The 16291-nt window shown below is 43.1% G+C and overlaps 1 protein-coding gene across 4 annotated transcripts in view; it reads left to right on the plus strand.

Annotated features, from left to right (window-relative positions):
* Positions 1–16291, plus strand: part of ASH1L (ASH1 like histone lysine methyltransferase) — a 57431-nt gene that overhangs the window by 4424 nt on the left and 36716 nt on the right. For 3 of the 4 annotated variants that reach the window (XM_035567240.2, XM_035567242.2, XM_035567241.2), the window contains exons 2-3: positions 3506–4028; positions 11442–16191. In XM_035567240.2, coding sequence (XP_035423133.1) covers positions 3606–4028; positions 11442–16191 — 5173 coding nt within the window. In that variant the 5' untranslated portion in view covers positions 3506–3605. The remainder of the gene's footprint in view (positions 1–3505; positions 4029–11441; positions 16192–16291) is intronic. The other variant, XM_035567243.2, reaches the window with a different exon arrangement.

The following is a 16291-nucleotide window of genomic DNA, read 5'->3' on the forward strand; positions in this document are numbered from 1 at the left end:
CAGAGTTTTCTGGGTAAATTCATTGCAAGCTTTTATAGCCGCCGTGGAACTGTCACAGAACCACAGAGTGGTTGAGGTTGGAAGGTGCCTCCGGAGCTGGTCCTTGTTGAACCTCCCGAGGTTCCTCTCTGCCATGGCTCCAACTGTGGCTGTCGGCATTTTGTTGCTTGGTTCCGTGACATCCACAGAGAGATTTTAAGGCGCGACCTGCAAGAAGATCCTATAGGCTGGTACAAGTCAACCAGCCCAGGCATGAAGAGTACTGCAGAAACTGTTGTTTCTTAGGAAAAGGGGAAAAAACGACCAAAAAAGAACACATGCCATGGTTATCACTAGCGAAACAGAAAGCGCTAAGGCAGGGGGACAACTCAAGACCCAAGGTCCAGCTGTGCACACCTTGAAGACAATGACAGGAAGCTTGTACTTGAGGTAGGGAAGAAAAAACATTGTTGGGATTCAAAGAGATGAGATCTGCTCATCGTGGTTATGAAAATGATCAAATTGGCAGACACGTTTGCTATGAATTAGCGTAGAGTAATTGGAGAGTCTGAGAGAAGAAGATTACAGTGATCAAGGCAACACAATGATTAGGTCCGGGATTAGCATTTTTGTTGTCCGTTTAGAGAGGAATTAATGGATAAATAAAATGGCCTGCCACATGTTTATGAGAGTCATCAATTTTGTGACTTTGTTTCTTGGGTGGTGACTGATCCGGCATTGCCACGTGCTGAGGTTTTAGCCCCGTTCTCCCTTCAGCCTTTGAGTCTGAACGTTGTCTCGGTCTCGCGGTTTGCAGCACGAGTGTGATCCTCCTTCTCCTCAAAGCCTCACTATTAAGTAAATACGGAGCCAAATGCAGCAGTGCTGTATGGTGGTGTTTCAGTTTGATTTGGTTTCAGATTCTAAGCTAATTAATTAATTATAATTGTAAGAAAATGACCAAAGGTTTGTGGCTGTTGTGGGCAATAGTTACCGGACTAGAGAAGGAAACATTTGTGTGAACGTAGACGTGCGACTTGCATTGGCTGGTGGATTCCCTCCTTTTCCTTAATATGAATAATAAAAATTCATGTCCTGGCTTAGAATTACCGTACTGTTGGCCAGTTTTCCTTTGTTCATCAGCATGTAGGAGAAAATCCCGTTTCCCTTGATCTGAGGTAGCCTAATGGCCTGAAAATTGGGCCTTGGCCTGGGAGCTGTCCCCAGCTTGCTTTCTAGTGCTGCTCTGTTGATTTTTTATTTTTATTTCTGGCTGTAAAATGGAGATTTTATCTAATTACCTCTGGTCTTCTGAGCAACGATACCATTTTTGTTTTTTTTTGGGGGGGGGGATGTCCTTAGTTAAAAAGTCATAGCTGTAAACAGAAATCCCTTTTAATAACACGGAAATAAGTCATTTTTCTCTGAGAGTGCAGCTGGTGAAGCCCAGCTTCGTGGCGATTTCCATGTTGTGTTCTGCCCCCTGTAATTCTGGTGTCTGACTTCCAGCCTATGCCTGCTGCAGCCGCCGTTGTCCTCCTCGGGGCCACCTTTCACACCCCTTCTCCTGTCCCCTCTGTACTTCAGTGCTGGGTGAGCCACCTCCCAGTGCCACCTCCTCACTCCGACAGGAGGCCCGTGGGCCATATGGCCGGTGGCTCTGGACCCCGTTGGTTGCGTGCAGGTGGGCTGAGCCCCCAGGAGGCCGTGTGTCCGAGGGGTCTGCCGAGCTCGCTGCAACCGTTGAAACTCATTTCGGAGCTCACCGAAACCCCGAAAAATCTTCTCGTGGCATTGTTACAGTTCAGCCTTAATCATGTAGAAAACAGGAACAGATCGTTCTGCTCGTTTCATTGTTTCCCTGCCCATGGCGGGGGGCTTGGAACCAGATGATCTTGAAGGTCCCTTCCAACCCAAACCATCCCACGATTCCACGATCGTGCTGGTTTACCTTAATCCTATAGAAAATAAGAACAGAAGATCATGTTGCTTTAATTCCTGTGATGCTCTTTTCAGTACGTTGATGGTTTTTTCAGGCCTGCTCCTTACATATTTGCATCTTCAAAAACGATTAAGGTATTTAAAGACGATCTGCTTACAACGCCCCAAAGGTAACGAAGGCCGCCTGCTGGCTTGGTTCGCTTTCAGCCCCTGGAGTCTCCGAAGGGAGAGCCTTTCCCTGAGGGGCTGCTAAGGCTGAGGGGGTTGATCTGGGGTACCGCGTGTTATATCCACGGGATGGGCGAGCAGGTGGACGGCGTATTGCCAGAGCAGCAGCAGAACGACCGCGCGCTCGCTCGGCATGCCGTGAGGCCACGTCCGCCCTTGTGCTGTCGTCGCGTTGCACCAGGGGCTGCGTTCCTCCTGCCCTCGTGCTCATCCAAGCCCCCACTCTGCGACCGGCGCTCGGGTCCCTTTTCTTACATCGCTCTCCAAATGTCAGGCCGTGGTGCAACGCGTGCTTTTAGCTTGGCCCATGCACACAGACCTGCGATTTGTCCCAGCCGGCAGTTGTTGGTGCGCCGTGTTTGTGCCCTCCGCGGATGCTTTCTACGATGCTTTTTTGTTTTCGTGGATAAAAATGTAACGGGGTGCACGGAGTTGGTTTGTTCTTTGGCGGTGGGGGAAATAGCAGCTTCTGGCTCTGCGGTGGTCTGTGTGCAAGCACAGGAGGTGGTGCTGGCACGCTGCTCGAGCAGTCTGCCAGCCGGGGACCAGGAAGCCTTGCAGTAGCAAGGTGATTAAAGTAAACTTTTGCTTTAGTTCTTAGAGAATTTGAGATGAAAAAGTTCCCTCAAATGTATCATTTGTCATAATTTATCTTATGACAAACAGGTTAATTATACATACATAACAGTGCACCAATGATGGGTAGAAGGATGGACTTCCCTGTTTCGGTACACCTGGAAGTACAAATTAGTGTGACATTATTTTTTTTTGCTGTTCTCCCCTTTCCCCATCCTTCTGGGATTGCGAAAAGTCCTTAACTAACACGCAGCTGTTGCAGCGTCTTTGAGAACCAGCGAGTACTTGGGTTAAGCCTAACTTTCCTGGTGGCTCAGATGATTAAACCCACATTGTTTCTTATTTTTGCGTGCTTTATCATAGGTTTCATTGGCTGCATCTGCATCATTCCTTAGCTGCGACTAGTTCATTTCATTCGGGCAGGGTGACAGTGCTAGAAGCAGCAGGGTACAGATTTTAAAAAAAAAAAAAAGTTATTTTCATGATCAATATTAAAAGTCTTAAAGCCTTAATCATAATTAAAAATGCCTTGTGGGTGAATTGGAAAGTGTATGGTAATAGTCATATATTTTTGTTTTTCAACTATAATTTAAAATTGGTTTTACAGATAAATTTTATTTTGTAGTAGGTTACGGGAAGGGTTGGTGTTTTTGAAACTTCAGCTGTGAGACCGCTTTTCTGGAACTTTCTGAAATCCGATTGCTTTCTAATCATTTTGAATACTTATTTCACTTCTGCTGTAAAATTGAAGTTTAATTCTGTCTTTATTTTCTTTTTCCAGAGTAAAAGATGCTGACTGCCAGTAGTAGAACAGATCTGCTGCGGAACGTATCTCTGTAAATCTTCCCTAAAATTACCCGAAGGCATATATTCCGCCTGTGATGGACCCTCGGAATACTGCTATGTTAGGCTTGGGCTCTGATTCTGAAGGGTTTTCTGGGAAAAGCCCCTCTGTGGTAAACATTGGCACGCTGGTGGGAAAAGGAGAAGTAGAGCTAGAAAGTTGTACCAAGGAAGAAGAAGACGGTGAGAAGAAGAATCGGGAGGGGAGCAGTGCTGAGAATGGGAAGAACGAGGGTCTAACTGATGCACAGCAACAGTTTTCAGTGAAAGAAACAAACTTTTCAGAGGGAAACTTGAAATTGAAGATTGGTCTTCAAGCAAAGAGAACAAAAAAGCCTCCTAAGAACCTTGAGAATTATGTGTGCCGGCCTGCTATAAAAACCAGCATCAAGCAACCAAGAAGGGCACCAAAGAGTGGGAAGATGACAGATGAGAAGAATGAGCATTGTCCTTCAAAACAAGTGAGTAGTGTTTTTATTTATCAAGTGTTTTGCAAGTTAGAGTAAATTTAAACCCCATTAAAAAGCTTTTAGCATCTCTGCATGATCACGTTCTACTGACTGCTTTGGATGTGACCTCTGATATTGAAGTTAGAAATGGTTTGATTTAGTTTTCATTGAGAGATTTTGCTCTTTCACAGCTTTTCACCTTTTTTTAAGTAGTAATGAAAAATAATGTTGACTTGAGGTGAACCTGAAAAGCAACAGTGTAATTTTAAGTCTCTTGTGTTGAAGATTTTTATTTTTTCCTCTATTTAAGTCGGACTGTGTATTTGCTGTATTTGTCTTTATGGTATTTGAATATAGTATTTGAAACTTTTCCAAATCTGAAGAGAGAGCCCTGCCTCGGGGATGTCTTGTTTTCATCATCGTCATGATACAACAAGTAACAGCAGCCATAAGAGAAAGGGAGAGCAGGAGAAATGACAAGAACTACAAATGTAGTTGCAGAGTTACTAAATTTTAGAGGTGTTTTGTTACGGCATGTAACGGATCCTAGGTCAAAGGTCCCCTAAACCAAAGCTCATTTCATTGCTCCAGCCTGCATCCTGTTGGTCAGGCTGCCTGTGTGAATTCTGTCCTGGCACATCTTGTAAGGCACAGCCTACCCAAAGAAGGAAAATTTCTTTATTTTGTGCTGCGATGATGTCTCTCTGACATACCCAAGCCTTTTTCTTTTGCCTGTCATGCCCATGGTTAAGTTTTCCTTCAGGAAGAGCATCTTCAAGGACAAATAATAAACGATGCCCTTAAGGACCAAGTGTGCTGTATGTAACAGGTGATGACTCAAATGACTTTTTCCAGATTCTACCATACAACTTCCTTTCCTTTTCTACATTATCAACAGAAAGGATTTTTTAGCCAGCCTATGATACGGGAAATTCTCAAGCAGAAGCGGTACACTATGTAACATAATACTTTGGCTATGGCAGTCTGGAATATCCAGTCACTGATCTCTCCTTACGTCCGAATTGAGGTACTTCTTGCACTTAAAACTCTCTTTTTAGCAAAGCCCTGAACCATTAAGGATGGAAACTTTTCCACTCCGTTAATTGATCATGCCCTGGGATTTTTTTACCAGAGAGAATAATTAATGTTGGAACTCAGATGGTGACAATGTGGATTCTTCTTCCTTGACATCTTTGTATACTGGATTTTTCTCAAAAAGATCCATCATATTTCAAATGGAAATTAGAAATTTGGGGGGTAAAATCAGTTAGGTGGAGTTCCTGGTCCTTTTCAGATGGATGTCACAGTGGATGATCAGTGGTCCTTTCTGCCCTTAAATACATTTCAAAGCTACATTTCATGCTTTCAGTAGTACCCTTTTTTATATGATTTTATGTTATCAGTATGTTATATCATAGGTCTGGTATCGATTTTTCATTGCAGCAGTTCTAAGTGGAGTTACTCCTGCTACTTGTCTGGTTAATAACCTAAATGCATAGCATAGAGAAATGCAGATCTGTCTCTACGATTCAAATGCTCCTTGCTTAAAATAGTTCCAAATCCCTGACTAATGATAATTCACTTCAGATACCCTGCTCTCTCTGTAGAATCATACCAAAATGTTTTATAAATTCTTTAACTCCGTGTGTCCCCTGATAGAAACGATGGTTTACAGCATCCTACTCATTTCTAGCAAGTGATGAAAATTGTCTTTCTAGAAACAAATGGCAGACGTGGTTTAAAACTATTGCATGTTTTGAATATGATACCCGAGGGATTTCTTTTATCTTACTGCAGTGAAATAAAGCAAGCTTCAGCACTGAAAATTACGCTTTGGAAAATTAAATTGATCCCTTAATCTTTCCATTCTGTGGAGTGGAGGCGGGGGAAGCAATTACGTGGCCAGCTCAGGGTAAGGTGTGACGAGCTGTTGAGCTGTGAAGCCAGGCTGTCCGTACTTACAGGAGGAATTCAGAACTTGAATGACAATTTAGCACTTGTAGTGTACTCAGTTAACCACTACGACACAAGCAGTGGTACTCCTTGCCTGGGAATATCAGTGTAAAACATCAAAGTAGTAGGAAAATCCTTTGCACTTCCATCTCTTTACCTTTACACTTCTTTCTCAAGCTCACTGCCGAAAGGACTCCTACAGCTTGAGCAGCGTCTTCAGCTGTTAACAGAGGGTTTCCCTCACTTGCAAAGACCAGTGGGTTAGCAGAAGTGGATAAGTTTGTTTAGTTTGTCTTCCAGAAGCATGTAGGGACAGAGCTAACAGCCTGCTGAAAAGAATTGGGCAGGAAAGAAACGGCAAAGATTCCCAGGTGCTAAGAGGAACAGGATTAGAAGTTACTGTCATAGCGAAGCAGTGCTGAATTTGGTTTTTGGCACTGAGTACGAAACTTGGACTTCTTTGATGCAAAAAAACCTGTCCTGTGACCAACAGACATTGCTGTATGGCTAGTGCACCTTTCCTAAGCCTGAAAATGGGAGCCCTAGACATAAATATAATCTTCCACTGGTTTTAACACGAGAGGTGTCTGAACAGCTCACCTGCAGATACGGGGTGGGTACAGACAGCGGCACAGCCAGGTTGCATTACTGAAGTTTTTGAAAACAGGAAGGCAAGAAGTGATAGTAACAGTCAGCTGAAATCCTAAAATACTCGTGGTAAAGCAGTGAAGCAAGATGGAACATGCCCTTTTGCTCCATCTTCTTACTCCTCTGTAAAACTGCTGAGTGCAGCGTTCTGTAGTGCTTTCTGTTGCCCTTGGTCATGTAGGGAAGCTCTGTGGGAACGTCTGCTGATGAAATCACGGCCACTAACTGAAAAATTTTGAGCAAAAAAAAATAACAAAGCTAAAGAAATGTTTTGCTTTCTTTTGGGTATCCCAAGAACCTTTTCTGCGGGATCTGGGACATGAGTTTTTTGTCTTAGACTAATTACACAAAATCATGTTTTTCCTGGTAGTTAGTTAAACCTTTCTTTTAGAAAAGACTAGAAGAGTCTCAGTGGTGAAAAACACAAAACACGGTTTCACCCTTTGTTTTGGGAACTTGTGTAGAACACATTGATGCCACAACTACATATGCACCGTAATTTTTGTGATTGTTCAGAATGCTTGTTTGAATTAGAGCCTGGCATTTGCCAGAAGTATAGCAGCTAAAATAATAACAGGTAAATATATATTATATATGGTATAGTATATATTACACATTCTATATAGTAGTTATATACGTGTCCATTTATTATTTTATTTATATGTTTAAAATTCTCTCTCTATATAGAATCCTTACTGCTTGCTGATAGTTCTCAAGAGAGTTAACCAACACACTTTTTGTTACCAGGCTGTTTGCTTTTAACCATTTCAGCTTTTGGAGCTGGAAGCTATCCTGCAGTTCCTAATTTTGTTCTAGTGTGAGAAGTTTAAATTTCCCTGGCTAGCAGCTGATCTCTTTCAAGAGATTATCTGCTCTTAAGCTTTTTGCAAATAAGTATCAGTAATAAACAATAATCTAGTAATAATAAAGGCTGAAATCACACTGTAGTATAACACTGAATGCCTTTTCCAGAAGTAGAGCCAATTTTTTGCTGTTGGCGGCTATAATGATTCTGCAGTGATTGATTATAACCTGTTAATTAACAATGCAAGTCTAGTAACTGTATGTCCACATAGGATACTTAAAACTTTAAATGCAGATCAGTGCAAAATTAACAATAATAGCAATTTTATGGAAAATTACGCATTTTATAGTTGTTTGGGGTGAGACTTTTGTTGAACGGAGTTTTAATCCAGGCAGTCATAGGTAAAGATTGCACAGGAATAAATGTTTTAGGTTTTAAAGCTCAGAGTGAGTTTTATCATGATGTAATCTAGAGCTTCTTAATAGCTTGGGGCCTCACTGAAACCTCCTATCTGAAAGGCAGAGTAATTCAGAGCAGGTCCAGGACCTTGGCGCAGGTTAACCCAGGAGGCAGCTCAGCACCAGCCGCTGGCGGGAGAGAGGATCGGAAAGGTGAAGGTGCACGACCTCGTGGGTTGAGTGAGGTGAAGGCAGTTCACCAGGTAAAGCAAAAGCCGTGGGCCCGAGGAAGGCAAACCAAGGGATTCATTCGCTGCTTCCCACCGGCAGGCAGGTCTCTGGCCATTTCCAGCAGGGCCCAGCACAGGTAACGGTTCTTGGGAAGGCAAACACCATCGCTCCGAACGTCCCTTCTTCCTGCTTTCCTCAGCTTGTGCTGTGCAGCACGCCACGTGGCACAGGTATCCCGTTGGCCAGCTGGGCACCCTCCCGTATCCCTGCGCCCCCCCAGCAGAGAAGTCCTTGCTCCGTAAGCGCTGTCCAGCAGCACCAAAACCATTGGTATGTTGTCAAGAGTTTTCATCATAAATACAAAACATAGCACCATACCAACCACTAGGAAGAAAATTAACTCTACCTCAGCCGAAACCAGGACAAATTTTTAATTGAAAATGCATGTAATCCAAGAATTGTTCAGGACTTTCATATGGCCCGGTCTCTGCGTATTGCAGCATAGAGCTATCAGAGCAGAAGCTTGGCATGTGTTCTTGTTTGCAGCAATGTTAGGCGAGTTACAGGGACGAAACTCCTAGGAGACGTGAGATATTTCTTTTTCTGAGTGATTTGTTAGTAGTGCTCACCAAACTATCTCCATTAAAATTTAACTTTAATTTTTTTCGAATATAAAACTGTACTCCATCATTTCAGAAGGTGAGATAGGGCTCTTTACTCTGCGGAACCACAAGAAGAGAAAAGTGAAATGCTGTATGAGCTGCACGTAAGGCAAGCTTCCTGCACCAGGGACAAAACGAAGGTGTGAGACTCGCTGCACGTTTGTGGAGCTGCATGTGAACATGGCCAAGCAAACCACTGAAGCTTTGAAGTGCTGTCCTCATCAAAAGCACTCTGTAATATGTTGTGGACTTCAGATTACTCCTTTCCATGCAGTGCAGCGATTGTTTGCACAATAGAAGTCATTTCATGAAGGACTGGCACCTTTTTGTTGCCCGTGCGTTAGGATACCACGGCTGCTCCCTGCCCCCCCAGCTCTATGTTTTGTGAGTACAAGGGTGGGTGAACTGGGGGGGGAAGTTTCTGAAACGTGACGCTCCTGTGTAATTTACATAAGATTGCAGCTGCCACAGAAAAGCTGGGCTATGCGCCAAACTGTTCTCTGGAGACCACAATCTTTTTGCACCGCAGCTAAAAACCAGGAGTCAATACGACTGGTGGGTTTTGTTCTGGTGCTGCAGCAGGTTTGGAGGCATCCGACTCCTACCAGTGCTTGTCAGCAGCTTCCCCCAAAAGGAGCACTTTGATCAGTTACATATTGCTCCGGGGATATCTTGTTTATTTTCTGAGAACACACTTAGGCTGATAGGGCGGCGGTGGTAACAGCCGGTGAAATTTAGCTTCTGGTCCACCACAGATTTTAGTGTGAGCCTAGTAAAGATCTAGGCCGTGATCAAGGCTTGACTCAGATGGGGTGTCCTATTTTGACTAGTTTTTAAATAACTTCCTTAAAAATACTTATAGTTGGTATTTATAAGCACTTAGGCTATGGCTGGTGCTGGTAGAGTTGTACAGATGCTGGCTTAAGCTGAGACTTGCTTGATTTCCTCAGTATGGGAGCAGTGTATTCAGATGTTTTTCTTCCATTGTTACCTTCCGTACGAAAAAAATCCTTATTATTCCTGAAGTTCATGTCTGTGCACTGCTTAAATTTAATTTTTTATCATCCTTTTACGGCAGTTACTCTTTCTATATGATACTCCTTAGTGACAGCAATGCCTCCCCTTCACTTTAATAGAAACTTTTAATAATACAGAATTGCAAGAAAGAGCTCTGAATCTGTGTGCTTTTTTGTGTTTTGTTTGACCACCCTTGGGAAGGGTGGTCAAGCATTGGAACAGGGGGTCCAGGGAAGTGGGAGTCCCCATCCCTGAGGGATTTCAGAGCCATGGGGACATGGGACTGAGGGTCACAGTTCAGTGATGGGACTCAGCAGGCCAGGTTGATGGTTGGACCTGACGATCTTGAAGGTCTTTTCCACCCCGATCAGAAAGACCGCTTTAATCCTGCTTAGTGAAGATCTGCAGTACTCTGTCTGCCTGCACCTGCGGTACGTCTGAGAGCCTCGGCTGCAGTGGTTGGATTCCAGGTTTGGAACCACTCTGTGGATCGTGCTGACTCAGTAGCTTCCATGTAAGTGCCAGGCGGAAAGAAGCATACCTCTGGCTCCGGCCCTGCAGAAAAGCAGTAGCTCAGCATGAGGAGTGCCTGTTTATGCACTGCAGAGGCTCTGACAGCTCAGGCAACACGTGTTACCCAAGCAACTTCTTCCCATCTCTAGGAAATAATGTGAGCCTGAATGCAGCTTGCAGTCCTCTGTTCAAATCATGCTGGTGTTAGCTTGCTGAGTAAATAGTTCATTCATTTCACCAAAGTTTGCTATTTATCAAATAATTTCAGAGGAATCCAGGCCATATCTTTCTTCAGCATAATTAGATATTTGCCAACCATAGTTACAATTTTCTAAAATGTAATTAATCTAGTGCTGACTGTAATTAAGTACAGTAAATACTATGCAATTGTCTTATTTTTATTGGAGAGGGATGGATAGGTATGGCATTGATGTCTTCTGCTTTACATTTAATCTTTGAGATAGTAGATCCCATAAAGTTTTCAAATAGTGTGTGCATGTAATTATCTTGTAAGGGATGGCGGTCTTCCATTTTTAGGTCCAGGTTGGAGAGACTGTATCCCATACATTTCAAAGATGTGCTGGGAGCTATATGTAAAAAGAATGTCCTTCAAAAACAACAACTAAAATATATTATTGACAGGTTCCTAATAGGATTTGTTGAGGTAATGGATATTGCACTTTTTTTTTTTACAGAGTAAGTTTGAAATTTGATTAGATCAGAACTGAAAAAACTTTGCAAGCTTCATTTACTTCATGTTCTTCTCCCTCTCCATCACCCCATACAAACAAGAGAATAGTTTGAATTACTTTAGTACAATTAGCAGTCCTCTCTGGGGAGAACTTGGTACTACATTGATTGAGAGTATCATGAGACAAGATTGAGACATTTTAATATCAGTAGGGTTTGGCTAGGTTGGTTGTGGGTTGTTGTGTTTTTTTTGGGGGTGGTGGGAGAATTCTTATAACTAGGGAACAGATTAAATGGTTTATATTGATTACTGGTGGTGAGTTTGTTTTTCCTTAACATTAGAAAAGCCTTAACATGTCCACTGAAATATAATTGCTTTAAAATTCATAGATTCAGGTTATACAGTTACCTTACCAAAAGCAAGTATTAATAAGCTCCGCAAGACACTGTGTTACTCAGAGTCTTTGTGCTCTATTCCTAAAGAATTTCTCTTTCTATTGACTTGTAGGACCCTTCAAAGTCGTACAAGAAAGCTGGAGATGTCGCAACAGTTGAATTACATGTGGAAGAAGGTATACAAGTAGAAACAAATCCTTTATCTAAGAAAGTTTCCCCATTGCACTCTGAAATGACAGATTATATAAAGTCATCTCCTCCAACTCTTATCAGTAGCCATAATTCTGACTTAAAGGATAGAACACAAATTAATGGAGCAACAACTGTAACAGAGAAATTGGCTCAGCTTATTGCAACTTGTCCTCCTTCGAAGTCTTCCAAAACAAAGCAGAAGAAGCCCGGAAGTGGAACTGCATCTGGTTTGGTTAAAGACTCTGGGAAGAAGCTACCAGGAACCATAACTGCTAGTGGGATAGTAAACAAAGATTTGATAAAGAAATTGCCAGGATCTGGCATTGCTGTTGGATTGGTTAGCAAGGACTCAGGGAAGAAGCCATTAGGGATTGGTAGTGCAGCCATATTGGTTAACAAAGACTCTGGGAAGAAGCCACAAGGGATTGGCCCGTTAATTGGATTGGTGAACAAGGACTCTGGAAAGAGGCCGGCAGGGATCAGCACTCCGACTGGGTTAGTTAACAAGGACTCTGGGAAGAAACAGCCAGTGACCAGCTCTGCGATTGGATTAATCAACAAGGATGTTGGGAGGAAATTTCCAGGTATCAGCACTCCAACAGGATTGACTAATAAGGAGTCTGTAAAGAAGGCAGTAGGGATTAGCACTCCAGCTGGCTTGATTAACAAGGATGCTGGGAAGAAGTTGCTGGGAATAAATAGTCCTACAGGATTGCTTAGCAAGGATTCTGGGAGAAAGATGCCAGGGAATGGCAGTACGACAGTTCTCACTAGCAAAGACTCTGGAAGAAAGACACCAGGGATTGGCAGCCCAGTGGGACCAGTTAACAAGGACTCTGGGAGGAAGATGTCAGGAATTAGCAGTCCAGTGGGACTGGTTAACAAGGACTCTGGAAAGAAGCCAACAGGAATCAGCACTCCAGTGGGTTTGGTTAACAAGGACTCTGGAACTCTGAAAGCAGACACTCTTATGCCTGCCTCAGAGCCCTTTAAGCTTCCTTGCAATTCAAACCTTGGTAGCCTCGAAAGCCATGATTCTGCAGACCTACTGAAAGAAAGTACTACCAGCAAAACATTCGAGAAGCATATTATGAGGCAAAGTAAAGAAAGTATCTTGGAAAAATTTTCAGTTCGGAAAGAAATTGCTGATGTGGGCAAAGAGATGTTTAATGAAGGAATCTGTGTTCCACAGGACAGTTACTCAACTAGTGAAAAAGGGATTTATGAAGCATCTAAGCATGAAAAACAGCCTCCAGTATATTGCACTTCACCAGACTTCAGGACAGGAGGTGCTTCAGATGTATCCACAGCAAAGTCCCCATTTAGTGCAGTAGGAGAGGGAAATCTCCCATCACCTTCACCCACGGTGTCTGTTACAACCTTAAACAGGAACCTCTCAACAGCATCTTCCCAGTTAGCATCTAACACGTTGCATTTAAGTTCCACAGCTGATCTATTAGAAGGCATTTCAGATCAGATTGGCAAAACTCAGTTTTCGCCTGACAGTACACTTCTGAATATAAACAGAACATTGAACCATACTCTGAGCACCGATTTTAAAGGTGCTGATAAAGATCTAAATGATTCGAAAGCTACTTATGTAGAAACTTCAAGAACTAGTCCCTCTCTAGGGAAAAAACCTATTTTGGCAGCTGAAACAAGCATTCATGCTACTGTCACCCCTTCAGTAGTTAGTTTTACAAGCTTGTTTAGTAGCAAGCAGTTCCTAAAGATTGGTGCAATAGCTGCATCAGATAAATCTTGCCAAGGAGCAAAAAATCCGAGCGCTAGTCAGCAATCAAAACCTTTGAAGAAGAGAAAAGGAAGGAAACCACGATGGACTAAAGTGGTGTCAAGAAACACGTGTCGACCTCCAAAGGGTCTGGAACTAGAAAGGTCAGAGCTTTTTAAAAACATTTCATACAGTACACTATCAAGCAGTAATTTGGAGCAGGCCAAGTTTTTGAAAAACATAGGATCATCTACATTCGTGGAGCACGAATTTGTCAAACATCAGTTGCCAAAACTGAATGAGGCTAATGGACAGTCTCTTGCACTGTTAACTGAGACTGACAAGCAGACTCAAAAGTTCTACAGCGCTCACAAACAACCTTCAAGTTTGTGTATGTCGGATGATTTCTTACCTGACATGTATAAACCCAAAAGAGGAAGACCCAAATCAAAGGAGATGCCAGAGCTAGAAGGTCCTCCCAAAAGAACTCTAAAGATTCCAGCATCAAAAGTCTTTTCAGTGCAGTCAAAAGAAGAGCAAGAACCTCCCATTTTGCAGCCTGAAGTAGAAATTCCTTCCCTAAAACAGAGTTTATCAGGACAAGCTTTTCCTAAGAAGAGAGGGAGACCTAAAAGACAGATCAGGTCATCGATTAAAATGAAGCCACCTATTCTTTCTGTGGCACCTTTTGTTGGAACAGAGAACTCAAACAAGATAGAGTCTGAAAGTGATCAGCATCGAAGTGGGGATTTTTTTGAGAGAACGGACCAGCTCCGAGGGCCAGAAGAAGTCCAAAAACCTAATATTTGTAGCATGACTGATTTGGAAGTAGACTCAGACAGAAAAGTTGCCAAGAGAAATAATGGACAGTTAATGAAAACAATTATTCGAAAAATAAATAAAATGAAAACTTTGAAGCGAAAGAAACTTTTGAATCAGATTCTCTCTAGTACAGTGGAACCAAATAACAAAGGGAAAGTGCAATCTAAACTCCACAATACGGTGTCAACTCTTGCTGCCACTTTTGGTTCAAAATTAGGCCAGCAAATAAATGTCAGCAAGAAAGGAACAATTTATATAGGAAAAAGGAGAGGAAGGAAACCTAAAGCTGTCCTGAATGGTATTTTAACTAGCAATTCTGCCAGCTTGACGGTTCTTGAGAAGTCTGCCCAGCAAACTCCCGGGACATCATTTGGACAAGTACTTCCCCATTTGCTGCCTTCAGCAGCTAATAGTTCCGAGATTCTTCCGTCTCCCGTTTGTTCTCAGTCTTCTGCCGTGAGTGGGGGACAGAGCCCTGTCAGCAGCGACGCTGGATTTATTGAGCCCAGCTCTGTACCGTATTTACATATCCACTCCAGACAAGGAAGTGTTGTTCAGACACTTGCAATGAAGAAAGCTGCTAAGGGAAGGAGGAGATTGTCTCCACCTACGCTGTTGCCAAACTCTCCTTCTCACTTGAGTGAGCTGACGTCCCTGAAAGAAGCTACTCCTTCCCCAGTGAGCGAGTCTCACAGCGATGAGACGATACCCAGTGACAGCGGGATAGGAACAGATAATAACAGTACTTCAGATCGAGCGGAGAAGTTTTGTGGGCAAAAAAAGAAAAGGCATTCATTTGATCATGTTTCCCTTATTACACCTGAAACTTCCACGGTTTTAAGCAATCTCAAAGAGAAGCATAAACACAAGTGCAAGCGCCGAAGTCACGATTACCTTAGCTATGACAAAATGAAGAGGCAGAAGCGAAAAAGGAAAAAGAAGTATCCTCAACTCCGAGGCAGGCAGGACCCAGATTTTCTAGCTGAATTAGAAGAATTAATAAGTCGGTTAAGTGAAATTAGAATAACCCACAGAAGTCACCATTTTATACCCCGAGACTTACTGCCTACCATTTTTAGGATAAATTTCAATAGTTTCTATACTCACCCTACTTTTCCTTTAGATCCATTGCACTACATTAGAAAACCTGACTTAAAGAAAAAGAGGGGCAGGCCTCCAAAAATGCGGGAGGCTATGGCAGAAATGCCTTTTATGCATAGTCTCAGCTTTCCTCTCTCCAGTACCGGGTTCTATCCCTCTTACGGCATGCCTTATTCTCCATCTCCCCTTGCAGCTGCTCCCATAGGTTTAGGTTATTATGGAAGGTACCCTCCAACCCTTTATCCTCCTCCACCTTCCCCGTCTTTCACTACCCCACTGCCACCACCTTCCTACATGCATACAGGCCATTTGCTTCTCAATCCCACCAAATATCACAAGAAGAAGCATAAACTTTTACGCCAGGAGGCTTTCCTCACAACGAGTAGGACTCCGCTCTTGTCAATGAGCACCTACCCCAGTGTGCCACCTGAAATGGCTTATGGCTGGATGCTTGAACATAAGCATAGACATCGCCACAAACACAGAGAACATCGTACTTCTGAACAGCCACAGGTTTCCATGGACACTATAACAGCTAATAGCTCTTCGAGAACTGTTCTGGAGTCCTTGAAGCGCTACCGATTTGGGAAGGAGGCTGTTGGTGAGAGGTACAAACACAAGGAGAAACACAGATGTCATATGTCTTGTCCACACCTGTCACCTTCAAAGGGTTTGCTAAGCAGAGATGAACAATGGGTCAGGAGAGAGCCTTCGGAGACGAATTCGTTAGCACTGGGATTGCAGACACCGTTACAGATAGACTGTTCGGAAAATTCCCCAGGTCTGTCCCTGGGGGGATTTACTCCCAGCTCGGAGCCAGCCAGCAATGATGAGCACACAAATCTTTTCACAAGTGCAATAGGCAGCTGCAGAGTCACGAACTCTACCAGCACCAATGGACGTAAAAAATTAACTGACAGCCCCGGACTCTTCAGTGCACAAGACACCTCGCTAAATCGACCTCTTAGAAAGGAACCATTGCCTTCTATTGAAAAGGCACTGCAGCCTCTGTCAGGTAAGGGAGCTCTAATTGTATCATTTCATACGAGCCTTGCTATTTTATGTTCTAGCAAACGTGCACTAGACAAGGCAAGCAAGTATAGCTTTGGCTTTGT

Source organism: Cygnus atratus, chromosome 28 (assembly GCF_013377495.2).
Source record: "Cygnus atratus isolate AKBS03 ecotype Queensland, Australia chromosome 28, CAtr_DNAZoo_HiC_assembly, whole genome shotgun sequence".
Taxonomy (NCBI): Eukaryota; Metazoa; Chordata; class Aves; order Anseriformes; family Anatidae; genus Cygnus; species Cygnus atratus.